General features: G+C 41.5%; 2 protein-coding genes across 2 annotated transcripts in view; both read right to left on the bottom strand.

Annotated features, from left to right (window-relative positions):
- Positions 1-4,792, bottom strand: part of pcare2 (photoreceptor cilium actin regulator 2) — a 5,277-nt gene extending 485 nt beyond the window's left edge. The window contains exons 1-2 of the mRNA XM_026233917.1: positions 1,382-4,792; positions 1-215 (exon numbers count right to left, since the gene is read on the bottom strand). The exon at positions 1-215 is cut by the window's left edge and continues 485 nt beyond it. Coding sequence (XP_026089702.1) covers positions 158-215; positions 1,382-4,167 — 2,844 coding nt within the window. The 5' untranslated portion in view covers positions 4,168-4,792 and the 3' untranslated portion in view covers positions 1-157. The remainder of the gene's footprint in view (positions 216-1,381) is intronic.
- A 250-nt stretch (positions 4,793-5,042) lies between these two features.
- Positions 5,043-12,092, bottom strand: olfcb1 (olfactory receptor C family, b1). The gene is made up of 6 exons (XM_026233918.1): positions 11,849-12,092; positions 10,870-11,161; positions 9,572-10,327; positions 9,083-9,286; positions 7,830-7,947; positions 5,043-6,540 (listed from the first exon to the last, which is right to left on the bottom strand). Exons 1-6 carry the CDS (start codon positions 12,040-12,042, stop codon positions 5,420-5,422), a joined length of 2,685 nt encoding a protein of 894 aa, XP_026089703.1. The 5' UTR covers positions 12,043-12,092; the 3' UTR covers positions 5,043-5,419.
- Between the last annotated feature and the right edge of the window lie 5,408 nt (positions 12,093-17,500).

The following is a 17,500-nucleotide window of genomic DNA, read 5'->3' on the forward strand; positions in this document are numbered from 1 at the left end:
GTAGACAGATTGACTCACAGTAACAAATACACACAGTCAGGTGGGGTTTTTCACTTCTAAGCTCTTTTAAGCATCATGGTGTTTATATTTATTGGAAATGTGTCCATGTATATCCATGTTGAGAGAAAAGGCCTTAATCCAGCTAATCTGGATGTGTTCAGATCAGATCATCAGTGGACGGCTCGGGGTCTGCTCTCAGGGACGCCGTGGTGGCTCTGTGAAAACACAACAAACATGAGAGGAACTCAAGAAAGGAATCAAAAACCAGACTGTGATATAAAACTGACGCTGATCGCTGTACAAAAAGCCCAAAGAGCACTGAAGGTTATTTAAGACACTTGATTAGGGTTGATAGCTAGTTCTCTGGTCTGAATGTAGGCCATCAGGACAGGTGAGTCAGTAGATGCTAATCTGCAGGGATTGCCCTGAGCCTCTCTCAGATTAACACATCTGATGAGATTAACATCACTGGGGGAGGTCTCCAGACTCATACAGGGGTTATGGGCTGTCAAATAAATACGTGAGTGTGATCTCAGAGAACCTGTTTCGGCAGGATTTTCCCCAAGACTACCGTCACATTTATATGAAGCTGAATTATTAAAGTTCAGTGGTTTACATGCAATTATAAATTGTTTACTTTTTATTGCTAAGAGAACTTTGAAAAATTGAGAAGCGTTCAATTCTACATAGAGTCATCATGCTTTCATGACGGGTCACTGTCCAGGAAACCTAATGTGAATGTGTAAAGGTAAAAAGCGCTGTACAAATAAAGATGAAAACATAATGTGACATTTTCAGTAAAGAAACAGTTTTAAGCCATGAGAGCCTAAAAGAGTTCTCCGTTATATTTACAGACATTAATAGTTGGAGTACACAATCCTTCTAGCAAGAAATTACCATAGAATAATAAATATTTATTTAGTTTCCACCACAGTTTGTTCTATGAACAGAAATTGTTTTTTAAGGTACTTACACAGATGCACTTTCACTTCTAATGACCCAAATTGATTGTAAAAGGTAGATAGTTTCGGCAAACACACTGCAAGTGGTGATGGGATGATGAAATCAGTTGTATGGCAAGATAGTAGGAGTTTTCACTATGACTAATATCCAAACCAGTTCAACAAGAAACCCCAAAGCTGAGGGAAAGACTGTTTGTTTACTGAGATAAAGTACAAGCTATAAATATAAACAACTATGTAAACAAGCTATAAACCAGTAGCTGGTATTTATAGTAAATGAAACCACAAAGGCTGATCAGGTTAAAAAGGTGCATCTGTCATGTCTGTTGTTTCGGTCACCTACTGCTCTAAGTCCTTGAATGATATCATGCTATATATTTGCTATGTGTTCTCACATGCGATGACCCTGAGATACTCACCCCTCACTGGTCAAAGGTGTGACGTCATCGCCCTGACCCTGTTTTTGTTTGGCATTAGGCAGTGACTGTGGCTGCTCACTGTGGGATGACCTTTGACCTGATGGACTGCTTCCCACAAAGGAAGGTTGAGGACGAGTAGTTATCATTCTTCCTCTGGCCGGTTCTCCCCATGGCCGAGGTAATGTAGACGTGCATGAATGAGTGTGAGGGAGTGGTTTGCTCTCCTGACAGAACACTGCCCGAGCTTCACAAAACGCCTGTGTCCCAGAAGCGTAGAGGCTGTTTTCTTCAGCCATCGCACACCTGTGTATCCTGGAGGTGGCAGATGTTGTGGATGGAGTCCACTTCACACTCGAGGGGCAGGCAGTGGATGGAGGACTGGGCACTGCGTGGCACACAGTGGGGCAGGAGGGTGGAAGCCGTGCCCTCGAGACAGGTGGAGTTGTTGGAGGAAATGTTTTTGCTTGCAGACTTGTAGTCTCGCCCTCATTGTGGTTTTCACATTCTTGATAAGGCATGGAACCGTTCAAACCTGTATTAGCCGGGACTGTTTTGGCGGTATCAGCGGGCAAATGAACAACTTTTCTAAATTTCTGGTCAAGGGTGTGTGCTTCTTCTCTTCCAGAATCCAGTTCAGTCACTTTTTTGTATTCCTGTTCAGTGCCCGGCAGAGAATCTTGCCTCTCAGGCTGAGCCGTTGAGAAGCTCATGGAGCCTCGCTGTCTGCTTGTGCGGCTGGAGAGCACAGTCTCTCTTTGTGTTGAAGTGCGGACTCTTTGTCCTCTGCACTGCACATCGTGAGCTCCCTCCTCAGTGGGCAACCCTAAACTGCTTTCATATGTGCTGTCCATGAGCATCTCTGGGGGTGGAGGAGGGAGGCTGTCTATGTCCAGTTGCTCAGGTCTGGGCTCGAGCGGATGGATGCTGCTCTTGATATTCCTGCTGGTGGTGAGAGCTCCTCTGCTGTTCTGTAGCACTGGGAGAGAGCATTTCTTGTTGCCCTTTACTCTTATTGGTTTTTGGTCTAAAGGACTTTGTCTTGAATTGTCCTCCACCCCTTGGTTAAAAGTATTAATAAGCCTCTTGACAGCATTTCTCCCAGGTGGTTCTGGGGCAAACATTGGAGGAGAGCTAGAAGGTATTTCCCTGAAAGGCCCTTTGCTGCCATACTGGAGCCCATAGTACCTGGCTGCGCACTGTCCTCCTGATGCACTTCTTCTAATCTTTGTCCAAACATGACCCCCTTGTACACTTTCTTCTGACAGGTTATTTGTTCTCCTCCAGCGAGGTGTTTGCTTGTTCCTCGGGTTTCCTAGTTGCAGGTTAGGATCCGATCCTTCTGCTTTGCTACACAAACACTCGGCAGATTGTGAGCGCTTTGGTCCCCTCAAATGCCGGTACTTTAGTTTCCCCTGAAAGGTATTGTCTGCAGTTTTGGGCCGTCTGGGTTTTCTTTTTAAGTTATCAGTCTTGACTTGGTCTTGATTTTGCAGGCTACCCTGAACTGAAGGATGGGTGGACTCTGGTTCAGAAGACCCACACATAGTTCCCCTCGTCTGGTCGGTCAGCTTACCCTGCTCATCTTTACCACTGACTTCATTTTCAAGATCTGCTTCCTCCTCCTCATAATCATCATTGTCATCATCATCATCATCATCATTATCTGAAACCTCCTCGTTGGCATTAAGGAACAGCTGATCTGAAGAGCTGGTCAAGAGAGATGTTATCCCAGGGTTTGCTCCTGACCCAGAGATCCCTCTGTTTCGACGGAGACGCTCCGATCCATTCTGACACTCGTTGTCTGCTCCTATGCCGCTGTCCTCACTGTGAAGAGCAGAATCTTCTGGACTTGTTTTCCTGAGGGCAGCAGCTTCCACACGGGACAAGACATGCTTCAAGCGCTCCTCGGCCGCATGCTTAGCCAGCAGCTTCTCTCCTAATGTCTGAGACAGAGACCCATAGTACTCAGATAGTTCCTGTAAGGCTGAGTCACTCAGGCACTTCACAGAGTCTCCCACAGAGATCATTTTAGCTGTGGAGTGAAGAAGCATATGCTGCAGCAGTTCAGAAGGAAGCTGGGAGAGGTTTAGATCGTTGCTGGGTTTGGTTGTTGTAGGTGGATAGTCTTTAAGGGAAGCGGGCCATGTCATGTTGTGCCCGTGTTCCCTCAGCAGCTGCTCACCCTCAGAGGCCGTTTCCTCCAAAGCCTGGTTGATCTCTTCATAGTGCAAGACTAGTGATGCTGCTGTGGTCTGTACAGAGAGATGGGTCTGAGCAGCCTGGCTCAAGAGCCCTAGAAGAGATTCATATTTTGATATGCTGGGGTTCAGGTAAGCATAGGCTGCCTGGTGGGCTTTCAGTATGAACTCTGCTTTTGATTGCATGTAGGAATTTTTTCTCAGTCTATATTTTCTTTGCTTCCTCCGCTTTGCTTGCTTAATATTTGTCTCCTCAGTTCCTCCTTTCTGGTTTTCTGAGAGACCCTCTTGTGCACTTAGTCCATCCTGAGAGTGAAGCATATCTAGCGTCGTCTCAGTAGCATCTTCTTTGACTGTCACAGTGGCATCACAAACTACATCAACTACTGAGGATCTCTTACCTTGCACATATTTTTCATTTTCTTGTATCTCTGTTGCCGCTAGTCCTTCTGAAGCTGTGCTAATCTCTGCTTTGATAAGAAGCTGTGTCCCATCAGAAAGCAGGTCTGCATTCTTCTTGTTTTCTGGTGATTCAGACAATAAAGCTTTTTTACTGAAGAGTTGACCTTTAGAGGGAGAGCAGCCCATGGTGATGAGAAAAACCTATTCCTTTTTATCAGTTTTATCGAGTGCAGGTTAAAAAGTGTTGTATCAGAGATCCCCAGCTTGGTTCTTGTTTACGCACATGACCAGCTGTTTCCTCAGAACCCTTAACTGTTGCAGTCCACAGTTCCTGTCCTTCTCTGATTCTTTGACCGTTTTGGATGAAGATCTACCACTGTCCAGTTGGTGTTTTGAATGCCACAAAGAGCCCAAGATTGAGAAACAGAAGCTTCCAGTCTTTCTCACACGCACAGATGGTCACACTAGAGAAATAAAGCGCATGCGTAAGACCATAAGCTCATCTTGCTAATAAGATACCCTGCTGGTTACCTCGTCTTACTCCTGGTGAATTCTGAATGAATTAACAGAATGTGAGTGTTATAATTAAAAGATATTGTAAAAATGTGAAGTGACTTTAGTGTTTTCTAAAGTGGTTACAATTTTCATCCAAACCATAGTTTAAGTGACTTTTAATGTTGTTTCTGTGTTTTCAACAACAACAGTAGTACAGGTTAAATTAAGTCCAGAGTGGCTCTGAGCTGGAGTATTTCTAGATGTTGACTTCTGACTGAAATCCCCTCTGGACCTCTGCCAGTAATGACTGCAATCCGCTGGTAAAGCCCAGGATTCAAACAGGCCAGAATGATCCAGCAGACGCTGATAACAACATTACAGTTCAGAGCTCAGTCAGTTTTTATTGTTTATTACATGTAAAGAAACAGTACAGAAAGAGTATTTGATTGTACTAAAGTGGAACTATTGCAAATATACTTTAGGTACACTATAAATATCTTGCATTTAAAGACCAATATTATTCAAATATCAAACAATCTTTAACAATAGAGACTTTAAAACACAATTTAGGCTTAATATTATGAAATGTGCATTCTAGTACTCCACATAAAGTTTAATTATAATATGTCAGTAAATATGTTAATAGATTTGAAATATATTTAGTATGAAATAATTGTATTTTAATTATATTAAGGGTTGCTTTACCATGTTTTCAATAACATCTGAACCAGTTAATACATCATTACATTTAGTACACTAATTCATAAATGCAGAGTCCCTGTTTTAAGTCTAAATATATGTATAAAAATCTACAGCAAAAATCATCAAAGCACCCTGTTACCACCTTTAAACAATGAGTACAGTATTGGTACATTTACAGTGTATGTGAGATGAAAAATCCAGTTTATGAATTCACTGTTCTGGCCAGACAACCCTTTTATTTCTACTGAGTGGTGTGTCTTTGTCTCAATTTGGCATGGCGGGGCACCGCTAGGTCTGTAAAGTCCACAGGCCTCGTAGTACTGGAAACATCTCTAGAAACCGTGCTGATCTCTACCACCGATGTTCCCACACCATGGCAGAAGATGCCTGAGTCTGGAGTGATTCGACCCGCCGCGTTTAATGCAGTGATGTTTGCATTGGCCATGTCATCATTAACACATCTAGCCAACCTGCCTATGATCAACGCCCTTGAGTTCTCAGACAGCTCCCACAGGACTATGTAGCACTTTGGGACAAAATGACAAAACATTATGCCATAGTTGGAGGCCAGGATGGCTGAAGCTTGAACAATGTGCCGCTGCTCTGTCTGGTTTCTTTCAATATAAATGGGAATAAAGCAAAGCCAGACAAACAGATGAATCAACATACTAAAGATGATGACACCAGTCTCGTTGAAATCATGGGGGACTTTTCTACCCTTGAAAGCAAGAAAGAAACAAATGAAGGCCAATAGAGCTATGTAACCATGCATCACCCCAAAACCTACAATGGAGCCCTCGTCACAGACAACGTATTTTACCATCCCAGTTCCCGGCCACTTTAAATCTGGGAAAGGAGTCTTGAAAATCAGCCAGAATAATAGGATGACACCTTGGCCACCAGTTAGCACGACCAAATTGATAAGAGGCTTGTAGAGTTTTCTTAAGTTATGCTGCCTGTGTGGATCAAAAGCCATGAAAGCCAGAAACGTGCGGTAGGCTTTAACCAGGATGCATGAAACACACAGAGTGAAACCGAGACCGTACACGGCCTGCTGTGCCCGACACAGATGTGGGTTTGGCCTGCCGATGAACATGATTACACTGATGAAGCTGACCGCCAAGCCCAGTAACATGAAACAAGACATCGTATTGTCAGCCTTTTTGACCACTACTGTGTTTCTGTGCACAAAGAAAATGATGAGTGATGTCAACACTAGAACTAAGCCTATCGCTGTAGCCGCTAACAGAGCTATGGGATAACTGTCCTTCCAATCCAGATACTTCTCCTCGAATATCCTGCATTCACGGTCTCCCGATTTAGACCACAATCCACGGGGACATTTCAGACATTCAGGTTGATCTGAAAAAGAAAACGTGTACAGTTATCAGATTTGCACTATAAATGCAGAATATGTAATGCTATCTGTCTTCATGAGGTTCTTTATTATTGGTACTGATATCAGAGGCATATCATATCTCTCTGGATCTCTCTGGAATACTTGATTGTGATTGGTCACTGACGATGTTCAGTTTTCTCATATCTGTGTCTAGTGGCTCTAAATGGATCAGTGTGTCAGTCAGCTGATGTGCTCTACTGGTTTTATGTATCTTGTATCTTAATGTTTATCTATACATTTATTTGGAAAGTAGTGGAACAATATATAGTCATTGGCTTCATGTTGGGGTTCGTTTTTCTTTTTGACAGTCATTTAGTTTTATTTTGTATTGTCACAGTTATGTTCCTTGTTCATGTCATGCGGTTCCCTTGCCTCCCATGTTCATGTGTCTGGTTCTGATTGGTTGTTTGAGAAATGTGGTTCACAGTTCTGTTTTGTGATTGGTTTATTGCCTTGAATGTTCACAGGTGTTCCTTGTTACTCATTAATCTCTTTGTATACGTAGTCCTTGTTTTTTTCAATCTATATTTTTTTTTTTTGTCAATTTGTGGGAAAGAATATTTAAGTCAGTAAGTCATTTTGACCCACACTCCATGCCAGTTGGTGGCAGAAATACACCATTTTGTTGCTTGTCAACCACCAATAAAATTTAAAGAAGAATAATTTTGCATCTAGCTTTATTCAATGGAACCAGCTGTAAGGTAAGTTTGTTTCAAGGTCATGCCAAGTCTGTCTGTCTTGTATTTGTTCATGTTTTGTATTTAAATAAACTGCACTTAGGTTCAGCTGACTCGCCTGCAGTGGATATCGGTTACAGAGAAATTATTCCAGTGTTTCTTACCTCCCCCGGAAATAACAGTACATCTCCCTTATCTGAGTGCTCTCCTCATGAGCTGATGTTCTGAATCAGGTGTGTTAAATTAAGGGAGGCATGCAAAACATGCAGAGTGGGGGGTCCTCAGGACCAGGATTAAGACCCAGTGCATTATCTTGATTAAACAGGTAGACCCACATAGACACTCGCTCTGTGGAAGTGCAAGAAGCAGTTCATCGGGGGAATCTGCATGTGGCTTAAGAAAGTACCAGATTTAGTGAGAGGACAGTCCATGTCTTAAGACTTATTGATCAACCAGATCAAAACCAGATGAAAATGGGTCTTGTGTGCTGTTTCAAATGTCAATGTGGGTGCTTCCTTTATTTGTAGAAGTGAAACAATCAATAAAAATAACAACAGAATGTAAGCTCTAGTTACCCCAGTCATCCGTGTAATTTCCTTCACCACAAGGAACACAGTTGTAGCAGCAGGGGATCTTGGACTGGTTCTTCACAGAACCAGGAGGACAAGACTCTGAGCACTTGGACCAGGGCAGCTGGAGGACGAAAGAGAGGTGTGCTTTCAATGGTTACAGAAGACATTAGCCGTGTTTCCACTATCGGGCTTAAACCGGGCGTGCTAGTGCGTGCCAGGGCCAGTCGTGTTTCCACTGTCACTAACCAAGGGCCAGGATTTTTTGGCCCGACGAAAACATTGGGCCAAAGCGGGCCAGCTGGGGCTAGAGGAGGAGTTATGAACAAAGGCGGGTTTCTCTGCGTCTGGAGAGCGTCTGCGCCGCATATCCTTTAAGAAAGCTAAAAGCTGTAACACCAGCATTAAAAACTTTCTAAAATAAGTTGAGCTCAAAAGTCACTTTCAGTCAGCAGCGAGTGTTTGAAATAACGAGATACGATTCTAACCACCATAAAGGCAGAAATATTATAAGCATTAACATTACAATAGTAAACATGGTAAATATGACCGCTTGAAGAAATCAGACGTCAGCAATTGTGTATTTATTTAGTAACATTTTATATGTCATAAGTCTCATCTCGAGACTTTATCGTCATAAAAATATAATAATGGTTTGTTCAGGAGCTTTTATAAAAATAGAGATATTATCATTCATTCTAAATGTGACGTATAGGCTACTGTGATTATAAATAAACAGAAACAGACTCGATTCTACTCGAGGCTATTTTCATAACCTTCAGCGTAAATAAAATAGAAATGTATTTCTGTGACAAATTTTCAAGCCTGATAAATTAATTATGCTCAATGTATCACTTATAGTTAAACATCAATGTTTTTTAATTGAAACATTTTAAAACGTATGCAAACAAAGGGCCACTGTTATCGTGTTCGTTTAGTGATCGCGCACGTTCCAGTGATTTATTTCTTAGTTTTCTGATAACTTCTCTTTGTTGGTGAAATGATGGGGTTGCGTGACGTTGTTCTGAGAGGCGTGTAAAGGGCGTGTTTTAGTGACGTGCAGCGGAGCTTCAGGCCCTGACTGTGGAAACCCTGCACTATTCTGGCCTCGGTGCTACTGACCCGAGACTATGAGCCCCGCCGGCCCGCTTTTAACCCTGGCTCACACTGACCCCACAGTGGAAATACGGCTATTGTGACTCTGGACAATGATTATCAGCTGATTTCTTGTGGCTAGAATTAAAGACCGCACAACTCACTGTGTGATTTATCCACTGGAATTGGCTGAGGATCTCGATGTCTCCACTTTCCAAGAGGAATTTTCCCACGATTTCAATAAAGCGTTCATCATTATTTTCCCTCCACATGATGAGGTCGTAACCATCCGCAAAGTCACCGTTTTTATCAAAGGAATATCTGTTGCCATCGAGGGTGAAATTCACATTGCGCATACTTTCCACTAGCTGCAAAATAGTGTTAACACATTAAACTCTTGGTACATACAGAGAAGGAATATACTGCATTTACAGTGAACCTCTGAGATGATGAATATAGCAGATCATATCAAGCAGCCTCTTTTACTGTTCTTTTTGAATGTTACATTTGAGGTGACTAATTATCCTCAACAAATCACAAGCCCCTATTTGGGAAACCCTGATATAGACAGATAATACAAATACATTTAACACATAAAGAGTATAAATTATCAGTTAATGTATTGTGAACAAACATGAAGAATGAAATCTCACCTGCCAGGGAGGGAAGTTGGTGTCCCCCGAGCAGACGGACTCGTTGCACATCAGCAGAGCCCTGAGTCCGTGAGCGAAAGCATACATGGCCACTCTCTCTCTGTAGGCTTCTCTCAGGTCCACCGCCTGCAGCAGGTCATCTACGGCACAGGAGGAGGCCGACAGGGAGCAGTTCAGTCTCAGCTGCTTGTACTCCTCTATGAAGTCATTCCTTGCTCCTGGCGTTGGCCTGAGGTTTTTCAAGTAGTCTTCGAACCCTGGTATAATTCCCATGGAAAAGGAAAAGCCAAAGATTTTGCCCACTTTGTTGATGTCTCTCATTTTTGTTAAGTAGCGGTTCATGGACCAGGCGTCGCTCGCGATCCAGATTCTGCTTGTGTTGGTTTGGATCATCTCCGTGAAGAGTTTCTCCACTAGCTGTGGCTTCAGAATCAGCAGCACCACCTTGGCTTCAGATTTCCGTATACTCTGAGCAACGTCTTTGATGTGCTTATCGATATCAACGTGGTCCAAGTAGTGTGGAACCACCTTCTCAAAGTCAGCACATATTTTTCCCTGGGACTCTTGCATGAAGCTTTGGTACGCCGCTTGACCGTAGTCATCATCTCCATACACCACACCAACCCAGTTCCAGGAGAAATGAGACATGAGATTGACCACAGCCTGAGCTTGGTGGACGTCGCTGGGAATCACACGCATGAAGGACGGATAGCGCAGTTTGTCACTGAGGACGGGAGAAGAGGACGAGCAGCTGATCTGTAGACAGATAAACCTCATGCCTCAGTTTCCTGCAGACTCTGACTAGTTAACTGACTAGAGTTACAGCGAGTTTCACTGGTCTTAAAGCGATGGGTCGCCCAAAATGGCCAGTTCTGTCATCAGAAAGAGATTTATACAGCTCTTGTCACACTATGAGACTGTCAAGCCCCAAATAACACTTGTGTGCTACAGTCTGTGTTTTCAAAGTCATACACTAGCACTGACTAAAAGACAGAAAATGTTTTTACAACTAAAGTTCATCAGTCACAATCTTTTCATTTTTGAATCTAGATGTGGGCCTGGGTCATGTTGTGTTCTTTTCCTCACCCAAAACATCACATGACTTCAGAACGCACGGAATATAGTGTGCAAGTCAGGACCACTGTTTTGACAAGCGTGGCCAATGTGAAAAGAGCTGCATGAAGATTCTTCAAAAACAAATAACGCTGCACAGGTTTGGAGTGACATGAGGGTATGTAAAAAGACATTATTTGGGGGATTATTCATGTGAAGATTAGCTTTAACAGTGGACACATTACCTGAGGATGCAGGTAGAGGCTGAGGAGCTTGGCGATGGCGATGGATAACTCTGAGTATCTCTCTCCCAGAAGAGCTTTCACTGGCGGACGGAAGTCTGTGTAGTCCACAAGAGCCGGCAGAGATCCGTTAATGGCCAGCAGATGCTCCACACAGTGCAGGGCTTTGGTGGGAGACGCACAAGGATCACAGACTTCATATCCCAGCTTGATCCCCGGAAGCAATGTAGAGTTATTGATTTCTTCAATCGTGTGGATGGCACTCAGTGATTGTAGAAATGTGGTCAGATCAAATCTGGTAAAAAGAGAAAGAGATTTCTTAGTTCCCACCAGAACCACTTTTACAGTAAAGCTCTACAGATGTTAGACAAAATAATGTGAACACCTGTTATTATTACTGTAGGTGTTATGTAATATCATTTCTGTACTCTACTCCGTCCTGCGGAGTTTTGCTCCGACCCTAATTAAGCTCAACTAAACGAGCTAATCAAGGTCTACAGGGTTCTCTAGAACATTGGTTCCCAAACCTGTCCTACACCATCCAGCGATGAGTGAATCTGCTCTAGGTGATGGAAGCTAATAAAGGCTGGACGCTGGTAAAGCACCTTAATAATGAAATAGTTCCTATTGCTCATGTGTTCACATTAATTTTTCTAACCGCTCTGTTTCCAAAAAATAAAGAATTTTGTTATGATACTGTTTTAATCTGTTTGCTATTTACTACAGTTACTAATTGTCAGTGTGGTTTTTGCTGAAATGTATTAAGGATCAGTTTGACCTGCAAACATCAATAATAAATAAATAATAAATATTAATTCGCAACAATAAAAAAAAAACATATCAACTTTTTAAAAATACATTGATAATTAGTGAGTTTTCAACTATATTTTGACCACTCAAATGCCCCTGATTTCTGTTTCAGTTCAGAAGAATCCAAATGTTCCTGCTTTTATAGACAGAAGAGAGTCTTGTGCTTACTCACCCAGTACAAATGAAGGGCTGTGGTTTAGTTCGTTTATGAAGGTCGATTACTCTAGTGTGAATGGAGCTCAGAATGGCACAGTTAACGTCTCCGTCCAGGTACGCTCCGCTCAGAGGGGTTTGGCAGCGGACCCCCAGCCCCGAGCACAGCATCATCACCCCCAGCACACAGAGCTGACCAACACTCCTCATCATGGTGGATGTGTGGAGACAACGAGCACACGCGGTATTTATACTGAAACTGGGTGACGTGAGACGGATGTTACCTCTGATATACTTCTGTAGGAGTTCCCATGGGCAGAAAAAAGAGAAGTGGAGAAATTCACCTGCTCAGTCACATTTCTGTCATCCGTGATGGAATGTGGACTCATTCTGCAGGTTGCAGTAAAACGGTTGTTTTCGTTTTCATTCACAATGATAAGAAATGTTGGCAAAATGCAGAGATGTCAGACTGAGACTTCAGGAACCGGTGCTTTAGTGGATCTGAAGGAGTTATGATAAATCCACATTCATATAGTTCACGTGTGTTAAAGATAGATGCATGTTTCGAGAGGTCCGCAGCAGCGCTAAGAAAAGACATGACCAAAGAAACAAATGGTGACAATACGATCGGAAAAATGACAAACTAACCAAAGGAAGACGTAATTCAAGTAAAAGAAGCAGTGAGAATAAAAGGAAAAGGAGGTATCTTTGTGTGAATCTGGCATGAATACAAACAGAATGTTATTTTAATACAATATGATGTCCTACATTACATACCGACACTGACATTATGTGCCATTTAATCTGCTAGCACACACAAACCAGTGGTGATGAAGAAATGGTTCATTAACCCTGAAACCTGAGCCAGCTCAGATCCACAACTAATAAAATCACATTAAACAGCTTGAAGAACTGTCCTCCTAACTTGTCTCTTCAACAATTTCTCAAGATATATCAAAGAAAGAGACTCAGAATGAAAAAAGTGTACCACTGTGGTGGTCTCCTCTCTTATATCAGACCTCATCTCTGAACACAGAGCAAGGCTTGCTTTCTGACTTCTGCAGATGATTGTAGGGTCAGCCTCCTTTCTACCATTTCAGAAGAAGAAGAATCCCTCAAAAATGCATCTCAGGTCATCTTTCTCCTTCTTCTCGAGTTTATTCATGACTTAAGTGAGAGATTCATATAATATGCTTTCATGTTAGCACAAGTGATGCTGAACAGAGTTATAATCTACAAACCTTATTAAACATCTGCTCATAACCTGAAACACTTTCCCAGAGAAACCAAATCATTTGATAAAGACATGCATTCATCACAAACATGATGCGACTGAAGCTGGTAACGTTGCTCTGTTCTGTTCGACAGATTCTTGTGAACCTCAGTACGTCTGAGCCCTTGACCCATGATGCTGTGTCTGACGTCTAAAGATATATTTGACCAGTCTTTGTGGACACGGTTAGTCTGTATTTCCTGACTGATATTCACATGAACTTACAGCAGAGTAATAAAAACAGCGGTCTTATTTTCTCCAGGTTCTTTGACAGCAGAACAAAAACAGAATGCAGTAAATCTGGATGGACACGATTCCTCACTCAACAGCTATGAAATAAAAACAGAGCGGGCTGACTGTGCGTGTGACATCTAATCGTTTAATCGTTTTATCATTGTCTTGGATCGAGTCAGGAATGTGCCACAAGTGTTTATTTCACTCTTTTGACTAAATCATTAGAAGCAGCTGCTGTGGAACGTAAACCTTCTCTGTTCACGCATCTGCTCGAGAGCAGCATTCACACCCAGAGATAAACTACATGTTACACTTTACAAATATGCCATAATACAAAAGCAGAGGCACAAAATCAGGTATTTTGGGATGTTAAGGGGTCAGAATATGCATTATGCGAACTGAATGTGGGCAGAGCATGGTATTACTACAGTAGACTACATTATATAATACATGATATAGTAATCTAAAATAGTGAGACTGTTTATTAAAAGAATGAGTAACAGCTGAAGATGTGTGTACATGAGCACCTGGGTCTGGTCAGAAAGGAGTCCTCTAGTGGTCAGACTGATGATAAACGGACATTAACACGAGTTTATTAATCTGTTTGAATCAAGCTGTTTTCTGCAATTGATTGAGCTATTAATAATTGTAATAACACTGAAGTGCACTGTTGTAAATCTGGGTACAGAGCAAGAACATGACAAGTTTTGGTTTTTATGGACCCTCTCAGTAACTGAATTTAGTTCATTCTTAACCACAACATGTTCTATACTGCATCTTAGAATAATACACTAAAATGTATAAGCATTTAAAATAACCTTAAAGCTGCGGAAGGGAAAAATGTATTTTTTACATATTTGTTAAACCTGTCATTATGTCCTGACAGTAGAATATGAGACAGATAATCTGTATAAATCAAGCTCCTCTGGCTCCTCCCAGTGTCCTATTGCCATTTGCAGAAACTCCATCGCTCCCGGTAAGAAACAACCAATCAGAGCTGCGGTCCGTAATTTTGTTTGTGTTCAAAATGTAGAAAAATGTATATAATAAGCGAGTACACCATGAATCCATTTTCCAAACCGTGTTTTTAGCTTGTCCTGAATCACTAGGGTGCACCTATAATAAGTGTTTATATTCGGACTATTTTAGATTGCTTCGGGGATACCGCGGCGGAGTAATCCAGTACCTTTGTGATTCTTCATAGACATAAACAGAGAGAAGTAGTTCCGGCTACGATGTTCTTCCGCAAGACGCAAGCAGTTCTGTTTATTACAGTTTTTGCCCGTTGCTTGAACACTATAGACCCATGCTTAGACTAAAGTGACACAACTTGAAGCTTTTGTTACCATACCTCAAACACTTGTACCCATACCTTAAACAAAAGCGCTGCTTTGCACTCTAGTTCCAATTCTGAACACACTTACTCCTTTATGCAACACACTTGGTCCTGCATACTACACTCTATTTCATACATAACACACTTCGTTCCAAAATGAAATCTCAGAGTGCCGTTTGGAAAACACATGTATCCAAAATACAAAACACATCGGGTAATTGCTAGCACTCAAATACACAACTGAAGACACTTACTTGCAAAACTGAAAAAGCTACAAAAAGCCCTCAGTTTAGCCATTTCAAGAACTTTGCAAGCATGGATGAAGGGAGAGCAAAAGGAAGAGGAGGAGGAAGAGCAAGAGGAGGAAGAGGAAGAGCAGGAAGAGGAAGAGGAGGAGGAGGAGAAGGAAGAGGAAGAGGAGGAGAAAGAACAGGAAGATGAGGAGGAGGAAGAGGAAGAGGAAGAGGAGGAGGAGGAGGAGGAGGAGGAGGTTGAAGAGGCCATGCACGGACCCCTATTTCTGATGATATAAGAGCAGCTTTGGTGGAGCATGTGATCAACCATGTCCTGACTGTGAGGGAAGCTGTGCAGAGAGTCCACACACATGCTGCATGTCTCTTCTGCAGATGATGGACCTGTGGAGACATTCAGGTGACAGCAATCCATGGATGGTTTCGACGTGCAAGGGATATTTTCCCCAGTGCCGAGCGGGAGAAGACATTGCTTGAGATGTGGATGAGGACAACAGACGGCGGGATCCATGAGCCCAGGAATGCACAATTGCCATGATTTTCTGTGTTTACAGTATAGTGTTTTTCATATATATATATATATATATATATATATATATATATATATATATATATATATTTTTTTTTTTTTTTTTTTTTTTTTTTTTGCTTTATCTTAATTTCATGTTACTGCAATGTACAGTGCTGCAATGTACAATATTGAGCAGGCCTATTTGCTTTTTTGGTTGTGTGAAAATGTGCCTCCTGAAAATATGCCTTCTGAATAAACAGTGAAAATCAAAGACTGCAGTGTTTTATATAAAGTAGACTCGTGTGTTCCCCCTGATCTGAAAGTGTATAAGATGCAAGTATGTGTCATTTTGTCATCAGAGTTACATTTTGACAGAGGAATGTTAGGTTTAGATAGCAGAGCTTCAGTTTGACACAGATGTGAATGGTATATTTCCCAGTGTTGTGTCATGTTTACTTGTGTGTAAAATTTTGGCACAACGAGCGAAGTTTTGCAAAATGTGTTCAAGCAACGGGCAAAAACTGTAACCGCTAGAGCGTCAAAAGTTACCTACTGCAAGCTTTAATTCATATAAAACATGTGGATAGTTCACACCAAAGATGAGAAGACCAATTTTGCAAAAGTTTTCTCATTTACAACCTGAAAAGTATATAAATAAATAAATAAATAAATAGGGTTAATTGTCCTAATCTGGGACTTTTTTGTTCGTCTCAGATTTCTGTGACATATTGTGATGTGTAGACAAAACATAAACTCCACATCTAATACCATTTCAAAACCCCCAGGATGTGTCCTAAATAAATCAAAAGAGAAAATGCAGATAACATATTCATAAAAATAAATTAACTGTTTAGTTTCTGAACGTTTCCTTTAACCCTAAAATGCAAACAATAGAGCTATCTGCAGATAAACACCTGGGTCTAACTCCATCAAACAGAGACAGTCACTGGACCGAGCGGCTCTGGGGTGAAGTGATGAGAAAGTCAGCACCTGATGAACCCTTCTCCTTCAGTCCATGTGAGGACAGAGTGCTGTATCTCCACACATCAGGGCTCGTGGTGAGGGAAACACCGTTATCATCATCCCATGTTTAAGACATTCTGACCAACGCATGTACCAGTGATGATCACAGAAAAAGACTCTCAAAAACAACAGAATATCTACAGAAAACTGATACAAAAAGTTCACCATACGATGGATGATACATAATGACTTTTTGTAATGTTCCCTTTGATCTTATCTGATAGTCTGTTATTGACACAAACATGATATTTCACAGAACATCAGTCATTTCTCTGTTAACACACACTTACCTAAATTAAACCAACATAATCAGCTGTGCTGTTTCTGAATGGGTTAAAGGACTTTGACATGGCAGCGTGGATAGAGTCAAAACAGGGGTTTATTTAACATTATTTAAGATTTATTATGATGTCAGTCATCTGATCACATCACCAAATGTTCATTATCCTCCACACGGCTTGTGCTTTAAGGGATGCTGAACTATTTTTTTACAAGCCAAACCAGATGAAATATAGCATTAAAGATGCCAAAATAATACTAAAATCAACGTGTATTGGAGACTTTAACGTGTCATTTCTTTCTGTTATATACTGTACCACTTTATACTGAGTGCTGAAGACATTTTGAATCCTGGAGAAAGGTGCACTAGCCTCAGATAGTATCCCATAATCAAACAAATACAATAATACAAATTTGATAATCATATTCTGAAGACAGCAGTGTTGTCAGATATTAATAATGATGTTTTTATTTGAAAAGTCAAACAAACTCCCATGCTTTTATTAGTTTTGGATGAGCGCAGCACAGTTCCTCTGGTTCTGAGATCCTGAGCAGGACAGTCACTGACCGCTTTAATGAGTCCATCCACTGCTCTCAGATCAGCAGCTGAGCTCCATGAGGTAAACAGCCACACAGCTTCCACAAATACATCTCATTCAACTCATACAAGAGTTTGCATATCTCAGGTAGAAAAGTGTTCAAATCAACACGATCGATTTGAATTCATAAACATGATGTACTTAAAACGAGAGTAAGACAACAAA

Source organism: Carassius auratus, chromosome 45 (assembly GCF_003368295.1).
Source record: "Carassius auratus strain Wakin chromosome 45, ASM336829v1, whole genome shotgun sequence".
Taxonomy (NCBI): Eukaryota; Metazoa; Chordata; class Actinopteri; order Cypriniformes; family Cyprinidae; genus Carassius; species Carassius auratus.